The sequence below is a fragment of the Lytechinus variegatus genome, chromosome 14 (genome assembly GCF_018143015.1).
Source record: "Lytechinus variegatus isolate NC3 chromosome 14, Lvar_3.0, whole genome shotgun sequence".
In the NCBI taxonomy this organism is placed as follows: domain Eukaryota; kingdom Metazoa; phylum Echinodermata; class Echinoidea; order Temnopleuroida; family Toxopneustidae; genus Lytechinus; species Lytechinus variegatus.
This window is the reverse complement of record NC_054753.1, coordinates 12,557,467-12,580,457: the sequence shown is the minus strand read 5'-3', so window position 1 is coordinate 12,580,457 and position 22,991 is coordinate 12,557,467. Positions and strand designations below refer to the sequence as shown.

The 22,991-nt window shown below is 35.9% G+C and overlaps 1 protein-coding gene across 3 annotated transcripts; it reads left to right on the top strand.

Moving 5' to 3' along the window:
- Positions 1-1,202: 1,202 nt before the first annotated feature.
- LOC121427486 (2-phosphoxylose phosphatase 1-like) lies at positions 1,203-20,461 on the top strand. Of its 3 annotated transcripts, none has more exons than XM_041623903.1 (5): positions 1,203-1,305; positions 11,110-11,284; positions 13,269-13,457; positions 16,352-16,525; positions 17,248-20,461. In XM_041623903.1, exons 2-5 carry the CDS (start codon positions 11,173-11,175, stop codon positions 18,474-18,476), a joined length of 1,704 nt encoding a protein of 567 aa, XP_041479837.1. In that variant the 5' UTR covers positions 1,203-1,305; positions 11,110-11,172; the 3' UTR covers positions 18,477-20,461. The 3 variants fall into 3 exon arrangements, with proteins under 3 accessions (XP_041479837.1, XP_041479838.1, XP_041479839.1); XM_041623904.1 differs by lacking the exon at positions 1,203-1,305 and adding an exon at positions 2,616-2,757; XM_041623905.1 differs by lacking the exon at positions 1,203-1,305 and adding an exon at positions 6,222-6,245.
- The last annotated feature ends 2,530 nt before the right edge of the window (positions 20,462-22,991 follow it).

Sequence of the window (22,991 nt, the reverse complement as noted above, 5' to 3'; positions counted from 1 at the left end):
AAAAAATTTACTACCAGACCATCAACAGGAATATTTATAAGTAAATCAGAAGGAAGTTAAAGATATTAAAGGGAAAAATACTGGAATCAATAAATAAAAAAGAAAAAAAGAGAAAAGACTTCTACTGTCAGAGCTGCCAAGTATTACTGATTTTCAATATTTAGTACTGAAAAATGAGAAGAATATTGATGGTTTCATGCAAAATACTGATTTCTCAACTTTCAGTTTTATGTGTTGTCCTATGGTATTTCTTTGAAAATACTGATTTCCTCGCCAAAATACTGATTTTCAGCTTTAAAAATACTGAAATGTTCTTGTTCAGGTTGGCAGCTCTGCACTTTGCATTAGGCAATTGTAGACAGCACAAGGGGAACTTCACCTCGATATTTTTCAAGAGAGCAAAAAATATAGAAACATGGAAGTGAAAGTTTGACCAAAATACATCAAAGCTGCTGCAGCTAAGCAAGCAGAAATACAGATTTTATATAAAGAAGATAATGTTTTATTATATGATGTCATATTTTGTCCAAGCATCTCCCCTCCCCAATTATGATATAAAGTCCCTATGATGCCATCTTATGTTAAATAATGAACATGACTTTACCAGTCAGTGCTTTCAATTAATAATAATTAATAATTGATATCAGTCATGTCATTATCCTGAAAAGGGGGGAATTTATGGAATCATGAACATTACATAATACTATGCAGAAGTATTCCTTGGTACATGTATCTGACTGCAAAAAAGGAAACACTTCAAAAAAATCATATCACCCCCCCATCTATCCCCATTGAAATGGAAAACAAAGCTTAGAAAATCTAATGAAATTTCACATGGAGAATGACGCTTTATTGATTTTGGTATTAACATGATATGATTTTGATATGATGAAGAAATGTCTACATATTTTACATGTTGTATAGAAGAATATAAAGATATCTGTTGAAGGGGCCGGGGGTGTATATGTTGACTGTTTCAATCAGGCGAGTCGTGGGTAGGGCACGATCCTTAAGTTGAATTAATACTCTCTTTTTTGCATCATTATTCTGACAATTATTTTAGTAATCATTTGTAGAGAAAATATATTTCAAATGCCATTTTAAATTTGACTAATACTGAAAGAAATTCTCTTGATCTGCAGCTCCCATCTTCCAAAGACGGAAAACTGTACGTCACAGAGTTGAGAGATGGCGCTATACCGAAATTGAAAGACTAGTCAGACGTTATTCTTTGTCTGCTAATTTTTTCGGTTGACGTGTTCAACGTCACCTGTGGTCTTGGAAAGCCTTGTCATCAATTTCTAAGTAAGTAAAATCTCCTCACAATTATTTTTTATTTCCTGGTGAAGATGAGAAATGAAAAATATATGTCATTGATATAATTCTATGAAATTAGGACTTTGTTTTGATTCGATCGAATATATTTTCCCTTAAAAATAGATCTGGGCCTAAAGTGCAGTCCCATATGTGTCTAATTGTGTAAGTTATTATTATTGTCTATTATAATTGTGTGATTGAATTTAAACTAAGTTCACTTGTTCACTGCTACCACCCTGCCTGTGGGGAATCTACAGGTAGGACTATGGTATGCCAATGTTGTACAGAGCACACACTTTAAAAATCATTAAGATATCACTTTTGTTACCAAAATTACTAATTTCCATAGGCATAGTTTTTCAGTTGCAATTTATTTTTCATTAGTAACTTGGGAATAATTTTTGTATTCACCAGAGTGCTCAAAAACTTGAATTTTGGGCATAGTTTTTTTTGTATGCCCTCTATTTGTGGAAAGTAATAAGGCAAGAAAATTTTCATTTTTTGATCTCTATTTTTAATTAAGAAAAAAATAATTTAAAGAATCAAATTCAAATAAGAATCAAGTTGTATGAATAATAGGTGTGATGGAAACTGTCCGTGTAAAAAAATCAAGCATTTGCCCCAAAGAAAAAGAGAAAATAAGCCAAACATTGCCACCTTTATTTTGCCACACATGGAGATAGTGAGATCAAGGTTATATCATAACCTTGTTCATTGAATGAGTGATCATAACCTTGTTCATTGAATGAGTGACTAAGTTGTGCGTCTTCTACTACTACTAATAAGCTGTTCTCTGATAACTTCAATTAATTAGTGGGGGTCCTTGAAATGACTCCTGTAGTGTAGAAAGTTAGAATAGTCTAAAATCACTGTTTTTTTTGTCTGGTAGAATAGAATAGAATTATTTTTGTGAGATATTTTCTGTCCTATCCATTATTATAGTAATTAGTATTTTGATATCGATATTATTCCTGATTATAACATGTTGTTTTGATTATGTAGAGAAAATTCATGATGGCAGAAGTCAGCATCTGCATTTATGAGACATGGTTCATAAAAAAAGCATTAGGCCTAGATCGAGTCTGAAAATATTAAAGTTTGCATAAAAAGTAAAAATTAACAAAACTTAAAAAAGAGCAAAATTATATTAAGACTATTGGAATTTATGAAAGAAAATTTAGATTTATGGATTTGACCTATCTGCCTATAAAGACACAGTTTAAATTGACAATTTCTTTATGCCTTCAACAGTTTATTTCCAATTTAAATTGAACTTAGTTCTTCTGTTTGAATTTATAGCCAGACAGGAGGCATTTATTGAAATTAATTTGCTATTAAACTCAAGGTTACTATCACAGAGGGCAGACAAGTTTTGGTACCAATCACAACATATAACATCATGTAAACAAGATCTGTAAGGCCATTCCTCGCTAGAAAATGGTAAAGTTAATCTTGTAAAAATATAATAATAATTCTGCATGTTTTTGATTATCGCAATATGACTTTTCTTTGTAAAATGCTGGACCAAAAGTCTATTACAGAACTGCATAAAGATTTGCTGATGATTACACAGCCATTTTGGTGTTTGTCATGGAAAACAGTTGCTCAATTGTTAGACTGAGCCAGACACACAATTGAAACCATGCAGTGTTTGATCGTCAAGCTGAGTATTGGCCCAGTGTTCTGCTTTCCAAGATAGATTTAACTATTCATCTGCAAATTTTTCTTGTGGTTCCTTATATTTTTTTTGGGCCTAACTTTTAGATTGACAACCTTTTTTCAAAGGTCAAGTCCATCCCTGAAAGAAGTTGACTTGAATAAATATTTGGAGAAAAACCAAATAAGCATAATTCTTACAATTTCATCAAACTTTGATATAAAATAAGAAAGCTATGATATTGTATAACAGTCTCACTTATTTCACAAAATGGATATGCTCAACTCTGATATGCAAATGAGAGAGTCAATATTCTCACTATTTCTTTTGTTTATTTTTGAATTATACAATTTTTCAATTTTTACACCTTTAATTTAAGGATTTTTTAATAGAACATTAAATTGTTTAACCCAAAGGAATTCCATATGTGCAGGGAGGAATAATACTTTAAAATTTCACATGACATTTATGAGAAAAATCAAGATATTTTATATTTCATGATAAAATACAGTTTAAAGAAATAGAGAGTTTGTCATGTCATTGATCCCCTCATTTGCATACCAAATAGGATGGGCATAAAACTGTTTTGTGAAACTTCGTGAAACTTAAAAATGTGATAACTTTCTTCTATTACATCTATATGTATATCTGATTTTGATTTAAAACATCTGTGTTGTGTTGTTTGCTTTTCCTCATTATTAATTCAAATAAACTTTTTGTCAGGTTGGACTTGCACTGTATTGTCACAATCTATTACCCTGGTTTGAATCCTGTAATTTCTTTCAGCAATAAATGGATCCACATTATGTTGCACTCAACCCAGGTGAGGTGAATGGGTACCCCGCAGGATTAATTGTGCACCCATTGTCTTTAGCAGCTGGAGCTAAAGCCTTGATTAATATTGTGTGCCACTGAATAGGCAACTAAATATATTGTAAATGATATCACCCCAGTTGTCAATTAAAAAAAAAATGACAGTATACTTTTGTGAGATTTAAATGTGAGAATTCTTGTCTGGTGCAATTCCCATTAAGCCTATAAACCAAAGAATCAGATGGGCCTTTAACCAGGTACAGATCAATAGTTGCCATGGAAACTGTAAATATGCTTGACTGATGAACTATTGATTTTTTTTGGTGTTTGATTTTTCATGACAACCATGAACTAGAAATTCATTATCAGATGGTTTCATTTTCAACTATAATCTGAGCCATTGTTCATTGAGTTGTTTCTTTATTATGATAACAGGATAACTATATATGCATTGTGATATTGTTTTTGATAACTTCTGTCTCTTGATAAAGTTTATCAAACTTTTTGTTCCATACAAAAGATTTTCAAGCTGCTGTTCCTGACTTATCAAAATTATTAGGGCCATAAAAATTTTTTTTTTTGTCTATTTTGGATGATGAATTATTTTTTCATTCATATTTGATCAGCTGATATTATACGGATTGGGAACAGTAACATTTCACTATAACTGCTGTTCTTAAAAATTCTACACATAGTTTTTGCACCACATATTGATACATGTAAGAAATTGTAGAAAAGGTTCATATTTGTTTTTGCAGTTCACCAATTATGAAGAAACGGTAGGCTAATTTTGATGGTATATTGCAACCAAGAGCAATACAAGAACCTTTAATGATCATTGAATGAAACTGAATTACTGATACATATAGATTTTTAGTGCAAATCATATGCACTGTTTTCAATATTTCATGTCCTTTGCATGTGCATATCTACCAGGCAATATTCCACCTTAATGCATTTACATGTGACTTTAATAGTTTTCATAAAATCTAACTGATTTTTTCACTGTATTAGAGTAATGTAGAGTTATAGACATAAATCGAAAATGGTATAATCATTGATTGAATTACATATCTTTTTTGTAATACAGAAACCAATATTTGCAGAGCTTTCTGAATACAGAGATATGATATGATCCAATTAAACAAGAATACTTCAAATATTAAACCTCATCTTATCAAAACTTATTTGTCAAAGTTTTCACATTGCTGTACGCATATGCCAACAAATTTCAAGTTCACATTGACAGTCTGAACTTTATTAGTATATGATCAAATGTCATGAATGCCAGTGGTGGCTAGATCTGAGCTAGTCATCAGTTTCCTCATTTGCATACCAACCAGGATGTGCATATATAAACAGTTTTGTGAAATTAAGCGAAAGTTTTGAATATAACTTTCTTCTACATCTGATTTTGATGAAATTTTCAGTTGTTATGATAGTTTGATTTTTTGTTTTTTTTATTCAAATCACCCTTTGTTGGGGTGGACCTGCCCTTTAACACCTACCAGATGGTGTAGGTATTGCTAGATTTAGGTTTTTATTTTTGTAGGGCACTGGGGTGTGGATGGTTGTTCAGCTGCGATTTCGTTGTAGTGAAAAGCATGTGTCTCTTGAATCAGCGGCTGCAAAATTTCTAGTTCTGATAATTATGTATTCAATATCCTTTTCCTGTTAATAAAAAATTCATCAAAGTACAAAATTCCTCCATACAAATAACCCCACATTAAAATAACAATAACATGGTACTTTTTTTTACTGGATTTTTTTGGGGGAGGGGTAGGAGCTGAAGTCCCCTAATGTCTCAGTGGTTCCATGGTTTCTGAATGTACGTACACCTGTGTGAAAACTTATATCAAGTATTTGTGCCAACTAAAGTACCCCATTGTCATTGGTGTTTAGAGAATTTGGTACACGGCTACACGCCTTCTGATCTAAGAACCTTTCCAGAGCTTTCCCAATTACGAGTGCATGCAGAGGCCAGAAGGTTAATTTGTACTCTAGTCCAGGGTCATCTTTGACATCTTTAAATGTCTTCGATTGGACTTGATGGTAACCCTCGTAGAACTTTAGAAGGCATGTATGTACCTTCAACAGTCATGACAGCATTATGGTAGAGTGATTCTTACTCTTGTATTTGAATCAGAGGTTTCTAGGTTCAAATCTTAGCCATGGCATGTTTTCTTTAAGCAAGAAATTTACCCACAATTTGCTGCACTCAACCCAGGTGAGGTGAATGGACACCCAGGACGATTGACTCTTGGAATCCATAATTCATCAGGTGCATTGGAAAAGCAATTTTTTCTCTCCTAGTCCATAGTTTTCCAGGGATCTCCATGCTGGTTTATTCATTATTTGGGAGATATTGTTCAGAAATATTTCTTTAATTTTTTTACCATTCTCTATTTTGTTGCATACTACTACATGTAGGGGAGATCAGGGTTATTTGGAACGCGGGGTAAGTTGAAACATTGTAATTTTCTTTAACCTCTGTAAAATAAAGTTATGCAATACTGCCCTCAATTTATTGCTATTGATAACAATGTTTCAACTTATCCCACATTTCAACTAACCCCGATCTCCCCTATCTAAGAAGATGTCAAACCCATAACATTTATAAGTGGAATAGTTAGGTGTCTCATTAGGTATTACACTGAAAGGGAAGTGCATGTATTCTGAAAGGCTCATTATCATGCCAGTTATAATTGCTGTAGTTGGAAATTACATGTAAGTTACATCAATTTTTAAATGCATTAATATATATTACTTCTTAGGGTACAGAAGACCACTTTCTTCTCAAATTAAGACACTGTACTTTAGGTGCATATCTCGACGGATCAGACGGGGATGACTATTTTGCAAAAAAAAAGATATATGGCCCCTGAAATGGTAATGTGATCAACCATACTAGATCCACCACTGATGTACATGGTGTTAAATGTGACCTTCAAAAACACTATTCTCCACCCCTACTCTCTAATTCATCCCAAAGTCCATTGTCAATTGACATGAGTAACACAAAGAGATACAGTACCACCTACATGTAGATAGTTGAACCAGATAATTGAGAGTCAGTTCTACATGTAATTGTAAGGCCCTTTTTTCATCGGATCAGTCTAGAGATACATGGAGCCTGATAGAGACCAGCCTAGCCATTCTTGTGTGAATATTCAAGATTCAAGATTGTTTTTGTCAGCCTGAGTGGGTTATTCCTTTTTTGGAGTGGGATATGGGTCCTGAATAGACATGGAGGAAAATTATTATTTTTTGAATGGCTACGTGGAAAAAAAAATAAAAAAAAAATAAAAGATCTTAAAAGCCCTAGTCATTTCAAATAATTTATTTGCTTTTTGTTGAAATACACATACATTGTACATGTATCTGATATAAAGTTTGTTTGGTCAAATAGAATGAGATAAATATTGAATACTCCACTATAGATGGCTAATGAGAATGGGCTATTCTGAAACCTAGTATTACATTAGGCGGTGCTGCACCAGCCTGAGTTTGCTCGAGATTGTAGCCCGAGCGGCCGTCTTCGCGATTAATCTCCAGATTCAAGCAACCCCGTCTCCACCTTCGCAAGAGGAGCGATTCCTGCTCGAGCGAGGCACCGATGCATTGCCTCGATTATATAATCCCGAGTGCCTCTGTACCTGCGAATAATAATTGGGAAAATAGCACGCTATTTGGCAAATAATCCCAAGTTGACTTGGGATTGCAAGCTTGGGTTTAATCCTTGGAACTAGTGCGATAATTGCATCTCTGTTACAAATAATCTCGAGAATGTTCAGATAAAATAATGATAATACCAACATGCTTATATATCGCATATCACTGCCAAATACGTCCATATGCGCTTAATTTTATTAAGATTTCTCATGTGGTGGAAGATGTGTTATTTTACAAACTGCGTCATTCTTCAAATTTTAAGTAATCGTTCTCAGGATTGAGCAGGACGGTTTCCTGGGACGGGCGACCACTCACCCCCCCCCCCCCCTTGGTTTTTTTTTTTTTCTTTTTTTTTTATTTATTTATTTATTTTATTTTATTTTTTTATTTTTTTATTTTTTTTTTTTTTTTTTTTTTTTTTTTTTATTTGTATGCTTAATGAGTGCAAGGTGTCAGGGGTGACTGCTGGGTTGGTGGGTGCAGTTGTTTGATTTAACGTGCTTATGGTTGTTGGATGAATGAGGAGTGTGTTGTGAATGTGAATGTTTTTTTTTTTCTTTTTTCTTTTTTTTTGTAAGAGATTGTTTGTCGGCCCTATTAATGCATAGCTCCAGTGAGGTTAGCTGACCCTAAGTTCCGCCTGAGCGATGGATTTGAATAACCAATTCCATTGCCCAGGTTGAATGGTGTTGTTGAGGGATTGGCATTCCCTGGCTGGAGCTGTGCATTGAACTTGACTGCTCGCTCGTCCCCAGACACCCTCCTGTCTTTAGTTCTTTTGTTACTTGCTTAAATCTATGTTTTTATTGTTTGAATTTGAGTGGCGATGTTTGTCAATGAGCATTCTTCCACCACCACCTTTCAGTCTTCTAGTTGTTATTTTGTTAAGTTGCATTATATTCTCTTAATCATTTCAAGTTTTGATGTTTTTAAATCACCTATTTATACATGTATATACCTGTAAATTGTACACAATTCAGCCTTTTGGCTGCAACGTGCAATGATTTTGAATAAAACCTTTTCAATTCAATTCAACAATTCAATTGGATATTATTACCCTGGTTTAGCCTCGCAGCCTTTTACAGCGCGATGGCATTTCAAGGAATAAATTCCTGCCAGGTACCCATTTACCTCACCTGGGTCGAGTGCAGCACAATGTGGATGAATTTCTTGCTGAAGGAAATTACGCCATGGCTGGGATTCGAACCCACGACCCTCTGTTTCAAAGTCCGAAGACTAATCCACTGGGCCTCAACGCTCCACTGTGGATAATGTGCCAGATCAGAAATAGAGCGCTAACTTGAGCTGGTGCACACGGCCCCATTGATCAAGTCTCAGTTGCCACGTGAGACTCCAAACACGTGTAGTAGGTTGTTTACTTTGACATTGACCTAGAATGTTAACAGTAGTTATGCTATTATTAAGTGGACTCATTCATGTCATGTGATATATGATATTGACGTAGGCTGGCTCCATAGTTTGTTGGATCTCCAGGGTACACGTATAGACTAACAGCATTTCTGTTTGGGAGGTGGGGTGGGTGAGAGAGGGGGGGGGGGGGTAAGTATCTTATTAACCCTGGGTCCAAACTTTAGCCATCTGTTCTCTCTAGACCAGGAGAGGTCAAGTTGGGGTACAAGTTTCTTTTTTTTAAAGGCCAGGCCTCCTGGCTTCTTGTGTTTATCCAACTATACAAGGAAGATAGTACAAATTCTATTCACGAAGTTGTCATAGGTATTATATACCTGTCTTCGTTCATCAAGCCATGGTTAAAAATTGACCATTGCACTTTTATAAGATAATAGATACCTGTATGATTTACATTATTGACTTTTTTTTTAAACCAAAGTTTTAGACAGGTCTTTAACCTGTAACCCACCTTTATTTTCTTTTATGGATTTTTCAGTATTACTCATTGCATTTGGTCAGAAAATGAAAATATTGTTCAATTTTCAAGATCAAGGGAATCTTTTTAACAGCTGTTTCCTTTTTTTTTGTGGTCAGTAACTTCTAATTAAAGTGGTCACATGATTTTCATGAGACTATCTAGATTAGGTTTTCATTGCCATATTGGATGTTAATCACTGTGAACTTTGCAAAAATCAGTTTTTTTTCTTGGCTGCTGTTAAGTTAAATCAACACTTTTGTTTCTTAGGAACATGTATTTTTTAAGGTTTTATTTCATTTAAAACCATGGTTGCATTTGAGCAATATTTTATCTATGGAGGTGCATTAGCTGAGTGTTCTAATATGCCTGATTAGACACATGAAAAGGTCGGGGTTCGATCCCCAGCCATGGCACTGCGAGCAAGGCATTTAATTGACAATGCTCCTTTATCCTGCATTCAAATAAATGGAAGTGCTATATGCATTCTTGGTAACTTGGGGTGACTTTGTTTGAAAGATATTAGTCTCACTAAAATAAATGTACTTGAATGCACAAACATGAAATGTAGTAAAAGGTGCAATTTGGAGGGTGATTCTTGAGTGTCATCATTGGGTAGACCTGACCTTCAAGTAATCTGTTTGTTTCTGCTTCTGTTTGTGTTAACTCCTGTAGGAGCTCGGCAGGACAGCATTTTTTGCTGGTAAACGCCAAGCTGGTATATAACCAATTACCTTGGAAACATTTTACGTCTAGGTTAATCAGTCATAGTGGCTGACATAATAGACGACAGATATCTCTCTTGGGCCTCTTTATCAAAGTGGAGACAATGGCAGAGTTCGGATTCGAACTCACAACCAGAAATGCTCGTTTTCACTCTGTGTCAAGTGGAAAGGGCGACATCAAACTTACCCTGCGACACAATTCTCATACATTTCCCGGCACTTTTAGTCAAATGAAAGAAAACGAATACATTCAAGCATCTTGTAACAATTTTGCCGCCCGAATTGACATTTTAACACTTATTAAGCATAACATTTACCCTTTTTGTGCCAGCTGGATCTTGGGATATAACTGAATCTGAACAAAAGTTTATTTCAGACATCTCGAGCATTTTTTCACTAAGTTTTTATCATTTAAAGTCGGTTTAATATTTTTAATTATTCATTCAATACTTGTTTCTCCACACTTTTCCCAAGCTTGACAACGATTATCAAAATGAAAATCAAACCTCAGCCATTTCATGTAAATTACCGCTCAGTGTAAAGCAAATATCGTCACGATGGCCTTGGTGTGTGGGGAAGTGGGGTGGGGCGCACTGCACTCTTCGAAATGTTTTTGGCAAGGAAACAAGTTAAAACGGTAAAAGATATCTTCCAATCAATTTTCCTAGCTAAATTCCACATGTTCTTCATGATTAAGGTCTACTTTTATCCGCATAACTATTTCAAAGTTCTGTGCAAATCATTTTTCACTAACTTTTTAAAGATAAGTGGTGCTCACTCAAGCGGAAATATTTTTCGACAGTTATATCGTCATTTACTTAAATGGATCTGTACCAATGTTAAAGTGTGGAAAAATCTTCAGGATATTACAAATGTATAATTTTACAGGATTTTTTCAAAGTGTAAACTTTTTTTGATACGCACTGTAGTATATAGTGCATATTAAACATAACTGTAAGTTTATGGCAAACCATGAGCCAAGAAGAAGGAACAATTATATTGAAATTATCAATTGCATCTCTCACATCCTTTACCTCCAGGTCATGCATGAGGTAGCAGAGAAGCTTTGTTGGAATATGCAAATGATGTGATGGTCAGGTGACATGCCTTCTCAGAACCGCAGCCAATCACGGCAGTCCTCCGGCATGATGAGAATGTTTTCAAGGACACGCATCTGTTTCTTGCTTGTCTGCTGTTGTCTTGCCATTATCTTGTGTAAGTAAAAAGAGTAATGTTGACTTGATAAACGTACATTCCAACTCGCCAACTGGGTAATGATCTCAGATTACAGGGTTCCAAGTCCATCACGGAAATCATAGAAAATTATTTTTACTTTTTTCCATTCAGGGAAAATCAGGGAATTTGATAAAAAATACCTCAAATCAGGGAAAAATGCCTGAAATGAGGGAAAAAATTTGAATTTTGATCGGCCCCAAATTCGAAAGCATGGTAGTCAGTCAGACTCTGTTATGTTTGTTGCATATCAAAACAACATCCATTGAATGACTGGTAAGGTGGTACTAATTAGTTTTACATTATTGTTTTTATACTGAAAATAATTGTAATACACTGCAAATAGAAAACAGGCAAAACTGGCAATGGGTTTAAATAATTATCAGGGAATTTTTAAACTTCATCAGGGAAAAATCAGGGAATTTTCTTTTCTTAAAATGCTGGGAACCCTGGATTCAAGCAAAATTCAGCAAAATGACCAATGTATGTACAGTGCAATGCATGAATAGAGGTGGTGTGGTAAATGTGTCTGGAAGAAAATTAGTAAATTAGAAAATCAGATGTGAATTATGAAAGTTACAACATTGTGCGGCGTTGCTTGATTTCATGAAACAGTGATATACAAACATTTTTTAAATAATAAGGAGCTGATGATGTCACACATTTGTTTCATATTTTGTTGTATGAAATATTTAATATTTCAATTTTTCTTCATATTTTGTCTCATTGAATATGCAAAGTTGCCGTAATTGTAACTTATTGTGATTCACTCATATACTTCTTAATTATCTAATCTATAGACATAAAAATCTTTGTATTTTGATCAAATTTACGAATTGAGGAAAATTATTAGACCAAGTGGCAATTATACAAATTTATCATAAGACACTACAAATAATCCAAGTTTGTAATACATGATCTTTTTTTATATCACTCTATATGCATTATTCTTGTGAAATTTATTTTTACAAAACATACATTTCGATTCAGAGAAATTGTTTGATTACCCACTACTGAATTTAATTAATTCAGTTACCAGGCTCTTTGGCCCGAATTCACAAAAGTGGTTTTATGAAACCCATGGTTTATGCAGATTTCCTGTAAACATTACTTTGGCTGTTGTCATGGTTAAGTCCGCTATTTTATTCATGAGTACACTGTTTGAAGAGTGGACTCGTGAATAAAATAGCGTACTTAACCATGACAACAGGCATCAATTTGGCGCACTGTGACAAGAGCGTGCATTGGACATTTTTTGATATAATATGGTAAATAAATGTAATCTATACAGGAAATCTGCATAAACCATGAGTTCAACGGATGGTTTTCAAAACCACCTTTGTGAATTCAGTGTCTTAAAGTCTTTAGACATAGAGTATCCACCCTCATGAAAAAATGAAAAAAAAAATGAAAATCCATAATTTATTGTTCGAAATAGACATAAATTAAATACTCCGAAAATTTGCTTTGCCCAATCGATCGTGGGCCAGGCAGCCGCTGTGCAGCACCAGATCGATGAGGCTCTATCCCTTTAATCGTTGAACGTCAAACAGGGTAGCAGCAACTCCCATCTTTTAACGTCTTTTGGTCTGACGCGGCCGGGGTTTGAACCCCCGACCTCCCGGTTGTGAGACAGACGCTCTACCAACTGAGCCAACACATCGGTCAACTGAGCCAACACACCGGTCATGAACAAGAGGCCATGGGTTTGATTCCTGGTTGAGTCAAATCAGAGACTTAAAAAAGGGAAACTTCTGCCTTGAGGTACTGTATTAGAATGGGGAAGGGTAATACTATTATGTTATGCAGGGCCCTTGGAAGAACATTTGTAAGAGCTGAAATGGCTACCCTAGGTACATAAGAATTATTGTTATTATTGAAAGTATCTTTGTTATCCTACTCATTTTGCCATAAAAACAAAAAAATTAATTTCACTTTCCTATTTTTTTTAAATTTCACCACAAAGGGCTGACTCTAGAGCAAGGTAAGAACTCGGTCGGGGAGGACTTGAATGCAAGATGGCTCCATGCTAAAATCATTCCAGATGCTGATATTGATGTTGAACATCATGCTAATAAAGTTCTAGTGATGCAGGATGGTGAAGATAGCGCAAAGGGAAAGCATTACCCTGGAAATGGAAAAGGAAAGAAAACAGGTAAGGCTATCATCCCATCTCCCCAGCTGTGAAGCTTCTACAATCTTCTGACAATATCCGTGCCTGGTAGCCATTAGTATACAGTGCGTCCCACAAAACACCTTGACTGATTTGATTTACCTTAACTTAATCACAAATACAATACACATGTGACCTACCATTGTAAAGCTTAGAATCTCCTCTTGCAACCAAAATTATTTAGCTTATTCCTCATTCACGCATGTGTGAGCAAAAACAGTTTGAAGAAAGGATACCAAAAACTCATGGGGGGGTATCTGAATTTCAAAACGAAAACCACATTTAAAAAAAATCAATATCTGCTCTTTAATTTGATACCTTATTTTAACAGAAAATGGTCAAGAAGTAAAAAAGTTCTGTTCCCTCAAAACTTGTATTTTCATAATTTCATTAAATAAACATGTTTTCACTGGTTTTCCACAGAAGCTATCACACAGTTAACAAAAGACTTAATGCATGGCTGATCGTCAACAAAACGGAGTGTTGAGTGAGTTTGAACACTAGCCTGTAAAATCTCTTCATTTTATGAAATTATTAGAATTCAAGCTTTATTTCAAATAAGGATAAATTTGTTATTTTTTTATCATTTTCAGTAATTGAGGTATCAAATCAAAGAGCAGATATTGAATTTTTTGAGAATGTTGTTTTCTTTTTGAAACCCATATACAGCCCGCCAAGTTACTTTTCGGTATCCACTCTTCAATTGTTTTTGCTCACTCTTGCATGAATGAGAAATAATTTAAGTAATTTCAGAGCAAAGACGAGATTCTAAACTTTGCAATGGTAGGTCACTTGTCTATTGTATTTGTGATTAAGTTATCATAAATCATTGATAAATCTTGGTTTTGTTTTTTGTGGGATGCACTGTATACTACACCTGGGTTGAGTGCAGCACAATGTTGATAAATATTATGCTGAAAGAAATGCATGGCTGGGATTTGAATCCATGGCCCTCTGATTGAAAGGCAAGACTCAGATCCACCAGACCCCCAAAATTTACAATACATGTTATTTGGGGAGCGTTTCATCATTATTTTCGTCCAATAAAATCTCAGGTCTGACAACTTTCCTTGGTCATGATTTGCCGAGCGGCACTGTTGCCATAAACGGACGTTTTATCCGACAAGTCACTCTTTATCTGACAATTACCATAGGAACAGCGCTTCACAGCCAGTCAAAATCAGGGGAAGTTGTCAGGTTTGACAACTTGTCAATAATGGTGATGAAATACTCCCCTGATTTTGCATTGACTCTCTGAAATGATTACCATGTTTACACATGTGTTGGCTTTTTGTTCAGAACCAAAAGCTGATGCAGATTACGCTTTTGGTTTATCTTGCACCGCGTTTATATGCTGTCACAGCTCGCAGTGCAGAATTGGTTTGCATGGCAAAAACCTTGAATGATCTGCGCACTAACAATATTCTTCATTATAAAGGCAACGCTGGATCCGTGAGCTTACAAGTACTTCATAATGGTAAAGTAAATGAAATGCACGGCAATTGCCGATACAGAATCGGCTTTCTGTTTACATTTAGAAAAAAAGCCATTCTGCATTGGATCTCGTTCTGAACCTACTACTTAAGTGATGCAACATTGCCGATTCTGCACCGAGAGCCAATGAAAGTTAATGGCGTTTACGCGCAACAAAAATGGAGATTCTACATCGGCTCCTGGTTCTGAATCATTAGCCGATGCAGCATGTAAATATGGTAAATGTTAGATAATGAAAAATGTCCAGTGCTCTTGTGACACCTTTTTAAGTATCTTTTTATCTTCTTATTTTTTTTTGCTTGTTATTGTTAATCTTCTTTGTCATTGTTTTCTTGTCCTTCTTCTCCTCCTCCTTCTTCATTTTCTTCCACTTTCACTTTCTCCTTCAAAATTTAGATCACCTTGCGAAAAGATGCAAGTTCTGTGGTAGAATTTGAATCCTGGGGTGGTATCCTGAACATTGTCTTTTCTCCATATTCTATCTTTTCTCAGAGATATGACAAAATCGGTATTCTGGTGGCTGTCATAACCTATGTCACAAAAATTGTCATAAATTTTGTCTCTTCTCTTTAGGGCGCATCAAAAATATGCAGCTTTAAATGCAAGCAAAAAGATATGACAAAAGTTATGACAGGGGGTAGCAGTCATAAATTTTGTCATATCTTTTAGTACCAAATATCGCGATACCCTGCCGACTGAATGTCAAGCATAATATTATTTAGATTAGATTGTGGTATAAGTTTCACTCATCATCCATGACAATTTTCAATAAGATATTTTCATGCTACAATTAGTTAGGCCCTACATATCAATTCCTCCTTTTTTTCTCTTCCTTCACAGCTCCCTATCTCTCTTTGTAATTAAGCACATCGATATTTGCGTAGTTGCGCGATGCCAAAAACTGTATCATTGGGGATACGCCCTACCTGTCTCTGGGCCTCCCTATTAGCCAGAATGGCTCCCACAGGGAACTAATGATGATTTTGATTGGTTTGCTTCCGAAAAGATGTGAGGTAACTTAGAGAAATATGACAGGGAAAAGACAATGTTCAGATTTGTGACAATCATAGTGGTGTCACATCTCGGAAAGAAATGACAAAATTTATGACAAAAGTTATGACAGTGTTCCAGAATACCACCCCTGGACCCTGTGGCTCAAGTCCTGAGATGTATCCAATGAGCCACAACACCTCTACAACATATATTCTGAAATTCCTCCTTACTTTTTTGAAAGTGAATTTTATTTGTAATTGTATCTTTTTTTTGTGTTTACAATGTTCACCAGCACTGTGTAATATTGACGAGATATTACTGCATATTTTCATTACATTGATTTCCTTACTTCTTCCTATTCCTTCTTGCATTTGACTTTATCCTCACAGAAGACTCCAAGCAGAATAAATCAAAGAAGAAGAAGAAGAAAGAGAAAGCACACTATGAGGAGATAGAGGTTGTTGATCTGGGCATGGAAGCCAAAGAAGCGGAGCAGTGGATTCAGGAGAAGATAAAGTTTGGATATTGTAATCCACCAGGAAGAGAAATACAAGGAGAAGAAGGTGAGTGCCGTACTCCCCAGGGATTGGGGTGTCTGCATACAATATTTCTCATGGTGGATTAGGGAGTAGATCAAGACAGGGTATTGTAATCCACCAGGAAGAGAGATACAAGGAGAAGAAGGTGAGTGCCTTACTCCTCAGGGATTGAGGTGTCTGCATACAATATTTCTCATGGTGGATTAGGGAGTAGATCAAGACAGGGTATTGTAATCCACCAGGAAGAGAGATACAAGGAGAAGAAGGTGAGTGCCTTACTCCCCAGGGAGTGGGGTGTCTGCATACAATATTTCTCATGGTGGATTAGGGAGTAGATCAAGACAGGGTATTGTAATCCACCAGGAAGAGAGATGCAAGGAAAAGAAGGTGAGCGAATTCCTCCCCAGGGAGTAGGTTGTGTGTATACTATATGTGTTGTGCTGGATTCAAAATAAGATAAAGGTATGATACTGTAATCTACCAGGAAGAGAGATACAAGCAGAAGAAGGTAGGTGACTTATTCCCCAGGGAGTGAGGTCCAGTATGTGTATATAATATGTGTGGTGCTGGATTCAGGAGAAGATAGAGACATGATACTACAAGATGGATACAAGGAAAAGATAAAGATAGGATTCTGTAATCTACTGGGAAATAGAAATATAATAAGAACATGAGTGACTTCCTCCTGAGTGAGTAGGGAATGTGTATGTATATAAACTGATTGCAATTTTCATCTTTTGCTGCAGGTAAATTTAAGTCAGGGTTCGACCTGAAAGCTGTTTACATGGTAGCTCGTCATGGCGACAGGACACCTATGTATGAATTTGCAGACCTTCCCAACAGCAACTGGCATCCGCAGTGGAACTGTGATCTTAAACAAGCCGTCAAGAAGACCACCTCAGACACCCTCAAGAGGTTTGTTGATCAAATGCAGGATGAAATCATCAAAGGGGAAATGACTGGTGCTCTGGGTACCTTCAAGAGTATGCCAATAAATACCAACGGCATATGCAGGAATTCACAGCTGACACCGATTGGATGGCTGCAACACTTGGAGCTGGGAAAGTTCTTCAGGAACATCTACGGAAGGACTTTGGTCAAGAACCCAGAGTTGCTCCGGAACGTCAGTGTCTTTCAGAGCACCATGAATCTGCGGACGCAGCGGAGCGCATTCGCTTTCATGTATAGTTTTCTTGAGAAAGCCACACTGAACGATACAATACGGATTAAGCGGTTACCCAACGTCAACTTCTGTCCTTTGGATATGTGCGCCTGCCCGGCTTTAGACCACTTGATAAAGGCCAAAGAAACAGAGCATACAAAGATGATGAAAGGAAACCCCAAGTTCATGAACGTGATGAGAAGCGTAGCGAACACTCTGTATGGGACAACGCAAACATCAAAGTTGCCTGGGATCAACCAGGTGGTGGAAATCCTGGGAACTTTAGTCTGTCATAATATGCCATACCCATATGGAACATCGGGTGCCGTGACCCCTATACAGCATGCTGTCTATCACCAGCTCCTTGAGGAAACATGGGTTTCACAATCTCGTGCCAAGGGCGGCACGTACGAGAAAGTCGGACGGATGTTCATCCAACCATTGCTCACCGATATGGTACGCACCATGTACAAAGTCACCCAAGGTAGTAAAGCACCTCGCTTTGTCTTCAACTCTGGTCACGACATCACAATAAGACCAATCGTTGATGGTCTCAAGCTCTCTGGTCCTGGATGGCCACACTACGCATCCCGGGTGGTCTTTGAGCTGTGGGGTAAGACAGGGTCAAAGGAACACTTCCTGCGTGTCCTTGCATACGGGAAGGACCAAACGAACCAAGCTTTGTTCTGTAAGGGGAAGATGACAGACGATGGACTGTGTCCTTTCTCAGCTCTACTGTCCTTTGTCGAGAGAGAGAACATGGAGTATTTTCATTCAGAATCTTATAGAGAAGCATGTGCTAGAACTTTCTGACCAAACTAGTTGTGAAACATATACTAGCAAAGATTAACATAATATTGGTCTTGCTCTATTTCTGTCTATACTCATTTCAAGAGTGTTGTATTTCCTGACCAAAGTATTTATGACTTCAACTTGACAAACTTGACAATCTTTTGGAGTATTTCTCTTCAAAATCTTATCCAGAATCTTGTACTGGAACTGTGTGACCAAACTTCTTTCAAGATAAGTCTTGTATTAGAATTTCCTGACCAAAGCTTTTATGGGTATGAGTCAAATTGGACAAAGCTTGACAGTCTTTGAGTTATGTAATATATCATCAAGAAGATTGTACATTTCTTGAAATCAACAATGACAAAACTTTGCAATCTGTTTTTTGGTTGCTCTTGTAGAATTTCTTTTTCTCATTTCCAGAAAAGTCTATGAAATATAATTTGTGACCAATGTACTGATGAAATAACTTGATAATCTTTCGGTGGTGACGTACATTTTTTTTAGACTTATGTCAAGACTCCTTTATGCTTACTTACTGATGAAACTTCTCTAATGAGACCAACTCATAAAAATAGTAAATGGTTGTTCAATTCAAAAGCTGGAAATACCCATCTGGAGGGAGTTTTACCAATTATCAGTTTGCTTCTTTGGCAGCCATTTTGGCTGCTGAGTGACTTACAAAGCAAGTCCTGCCTAACACTCCTGCTATTGAATTTAACAGTGATGTATTGTGATTTTTGACTGGATGAGGGGAAAAATTTACGTTGGTTCATTCTTGCCAAAAATGTGAAAACTCCATTTTCAATTGTGTTTGTGAAATATTTCTGTTATGACCCATGTCAAAATGCTTGTACTGGAAGTACTAGAAGTTTAGTGATCAAACTATTTACGAAACAAACTTCATATTCTTGACATTCTGTAGGTCTTGAATGATATTTATTCAGACTTTTGCTTTATGTGTTGTTTTTAAACTTGAACATGTTAATATATTTATGTTCATACTTGTTCCAAGAAGCAATATCACAGTGCTTTTATGTACTGGCCAACATTATACCAAACTAGCAATAATCTTTGGGGGGAATTAAGTGAACAAAAATTGCTTTCTGGTTTGCAATTGTCCCAGATCGGAATCTAATTTTCTGATAATTGAAGGCAGGGAATTGTCAAACATTTCAAACAGAAATTATGGAATTTTTGTGGTCCCAAGAACTGAAATTCTTTTTTGTATGGCATAGATGTGGTTCAGTGGATAAGTATCCAGCCTCTAAATCACTGGGTTCCTAGTTCAAATCTTTGCTGCAGCGTTAATGTCCTTTGGCAAGACAGTAATCTACATTTAAGATAAACCTGCACCTGCCAGGAATCAATTCCTTGAAATTCTTGCCAAAACAGGAGAACTTGACTTCTCTTGTAGAACTAGGTTTTTTCAACAATAGGTGAACTTGCCTACCGAGTGTGATTTATATGTACCATTTGTAACAGGTGTTTTTGTGTGCAAATAAAAATGAAATAAACATTTACCAAAAAACGAAACTACAGCAAAGAAACAAATACGCACTTGTAGGTCTTAGACTGAACTATCATTTGAAAAAAGTAGCTGGAATTTAAAAGTTGAGCATTATTCGCTGGTGTATTTAGCAGGTCTATGTGCTATACTTCTATTTTTTTTGTAAGCTTTGATTCTTTAATTGGGCGTTATTTGAAATAGTATTTAGGGTCCACACAAAGAATTGTTTCTCTCTGCATTATACACTTTAATAATATGACAAATTAGGTATAGCATTGTGGATTTAATTCAATATATCTGTTCTCCAAACTGAAAAATATAAAAATGGATAAAATATGTAGAATGCACAGATTTGAATACATAATTCTTAGGTAAATTTTCATTAGAAATGAGTTTCAGTGTTTTGGGAGTATTATTTAATTTGTTGAATGTAATACAAATTGATTATTCTGTTAGTCTTATTTTTAAGGAGAATATACAATTGAGGGTTTTAGTGTACGTAATTCCACATATCTTTTTAATACGAAAATACTATTTGGCCCCTTTAAATGTTAATCTTCTTTTTCTTGAAACATTTTGAAAAAAAATACTTTCTTTTATTAACATGTAGGCAGTGATGTTGATGACAATAAAATTGCTTTGCAGTGAACTCCAGTTTGATTATTTTTTCAAGACATAAAACAGAGTCATCAAGTCTGATATAGTTTACTTTAAATGAAATTGTACATGTATGTTGGAGGAGACTGCATGCAGATATTTTGTATTGGATAACACCATTTATGGCGCTGTCACACCTTGGCGTTTTAGACAGCGTATGCCCGACGTATGAGGAATTTGGCGAATACGCTGGCGTACGTCGAATACCTTATGGGTAAGTTTTGCATACGTTAAGAGTACGCTAAAACACGCTGGTATACGTCGTCATACAGTGAGGTCGTCGAAAAATTTTGTGCAAGCACAAAATTTTTAGACGTATGCCAGCGTATGGCTCATACGTCCCGTATACGCGGGCCATAAGTTGTAGGCAAGTTACGCGATCGTTGACACACGTTATTCGTAAGTTACTCATAAGTCGATGTACGTCGAGATAATGTCCAGCGTACCCTAAAACTTACTTCTAACCTATGAGTAAGGTGCTTTGAACGTTTGTGTAACTTAACTCCAACGTATATTGACGTATGAAGACGTGCTCTGGACGACCACAAAACTTACTGAACGTGTTTATAACTTACAGCTACCGTATAATGGCGTATTGACAACGTTTATAGGAATTGGTATATAAAGGTGGGGTTCACAGGAGTTTTCTTCGGCATGGTGGTGGTGTTGATACGGTGATGTATCGTGCGGTTATGATTTGAATAGTCGAGCGGCAGCCTTTTTATAGGCTACGACACGTGTTCGTTAGCGATACGCTGCGGCGCGCTATGCGTAAGTTAGGCTATCGTAGGGCATAAGTTGTGTATGCCAGCAATACGCTAAGCATTCGTTGGAATACGTTACTTATAAGTTAACGAAGCGTTCGATATAAGTTACTAATACGTTATGTATACGTCCAACTCGTTATGAATACGCTAAGTATACGCCCAGAGTTGAAAAAAAATCCAAGTTCAGCGTATGCCGACGTTTTAGAGAAATTTTGATACATCGGGCATACGCTGTCTAAAACGCCAAGGTGTGACACCACCATTATTCACATTTTGCTTCTCAACCCAGGAGAGGTGAATGGGTACCCAGCATGGATAATTCCTTGAATGCATGAAGTGCTGGAAGCCCCAGCTCGCAGACTATTTGGGTTTTATACATAGCAAGTCAGTGAATAGGCAAGAAAATTGGTATTTTTACATACATAATCACATAAATTCAAACTTTTTCAGGAGTCTACTCTTTTTGAATGTAAAATAGATATACAGTGCCTACTTTGCTGTGAATACTCATTACAATGCATTATAAATATTACTAGAATTGATAGAATTACAGTTAAAGTGTGAGAAAATGGAATTATTTCTCTCTGTATGGCTATCAAAAGATCATTAAAGTCTTTTTGATATGTATGTAATCTGTACAAGTAGTTTATCTTTATCAATAAGTACTAATCCTTCTGTAGAAGCTCTGTAAAGTTTTGATTATGTACACCAACCTGTTCATTATAGTAATCCATATTTGATAATTATCCATATTTTATTGTTCGAAATATACATAAAATGAAATACTCCGAAAATTTGCTTTGCCAATTGATCATGGGCCCAGGAGCCGCCGTGCAGTGCCAGATCAACGAGGCTCTATCCCTTTAATCGTTGAATGCCAAACAGGGTAGCAGCAACTCCCATTTTTTTTGTCTTGTGGTCTGAAGCGGCCGGGGCTTGAATTCGCGACCTTCCGGTTGTGAGATGTACACTCTACCAACTGAGCAAACACACCGGTCTTGTTTGTAAGGAGCACAATTAAGAAAAGTGAATCTATGAGTGTTTTGTATGAATGTTTTTGAAAGTTTTTTCCTTATCTGATTTTATATCCCTTATAACACACAATTTCGTTGGTAAAAAAATGTAATTCTTTTTATAAGAACAGCTCAATTATATAAGTGCAATGTACATTATAGGTGTCTGTAGGCTGTAGATAAGAGCTTGCCGTTACATGAAATTATTATTCATTCTGATTTTTAATGATACTTGACAGTTGAACAATAATACTTTAAGAAGTATTAATAATAAAATGTTTTCAATATTTTGTATCATCTTTGTCTTATCGAATAGCAATATGTGTATGAGCTTCATATTTTTTCTTGTGAAGATTTGAATATCTTGATCTTTCATGAGCTTTGAGTAAAATTTTAGAATGCATATTTGCGTTATTTCATTAAATTTTGGGAATTGCATTTTTTAATCGTATTATGAGAATTTAGGGAGCATGCATAGGTGCATTGCATCGAAAAATGTATTTGTAAACTACTACCTTCAAATCAAATTTGTTAAACTTGGTTAAGTGATTCAAATGAAATTTCACTTGGCAGCGAGTATACATGCAGTGCC

Bases quoted from the DNA above. Each gene is read 5' to 3' on its own strand.
- LOC121427486 (XM_041623903.1), top strand. From the start codon at position 11,173: ATGCCTTCTCAGAACCGCAGCCAATCACGGCAGTCCTCCGGCATGATG. The intron at 11,285-13,268 runs GTAAGTAAAAAG...TTCACCACAAAG, and splicing joins TTGTCTTGCCATTATCTTGT to GGCTGACTCTAGAGCAAGGT. The intron at 16,526-17,247 runs GTGAGTGCCGTA...CTTTTGCTGCAG, and splicing joins AGAAATACAAGGAGAAGAAG to GTAAATTTAAGTCAGGGTTC.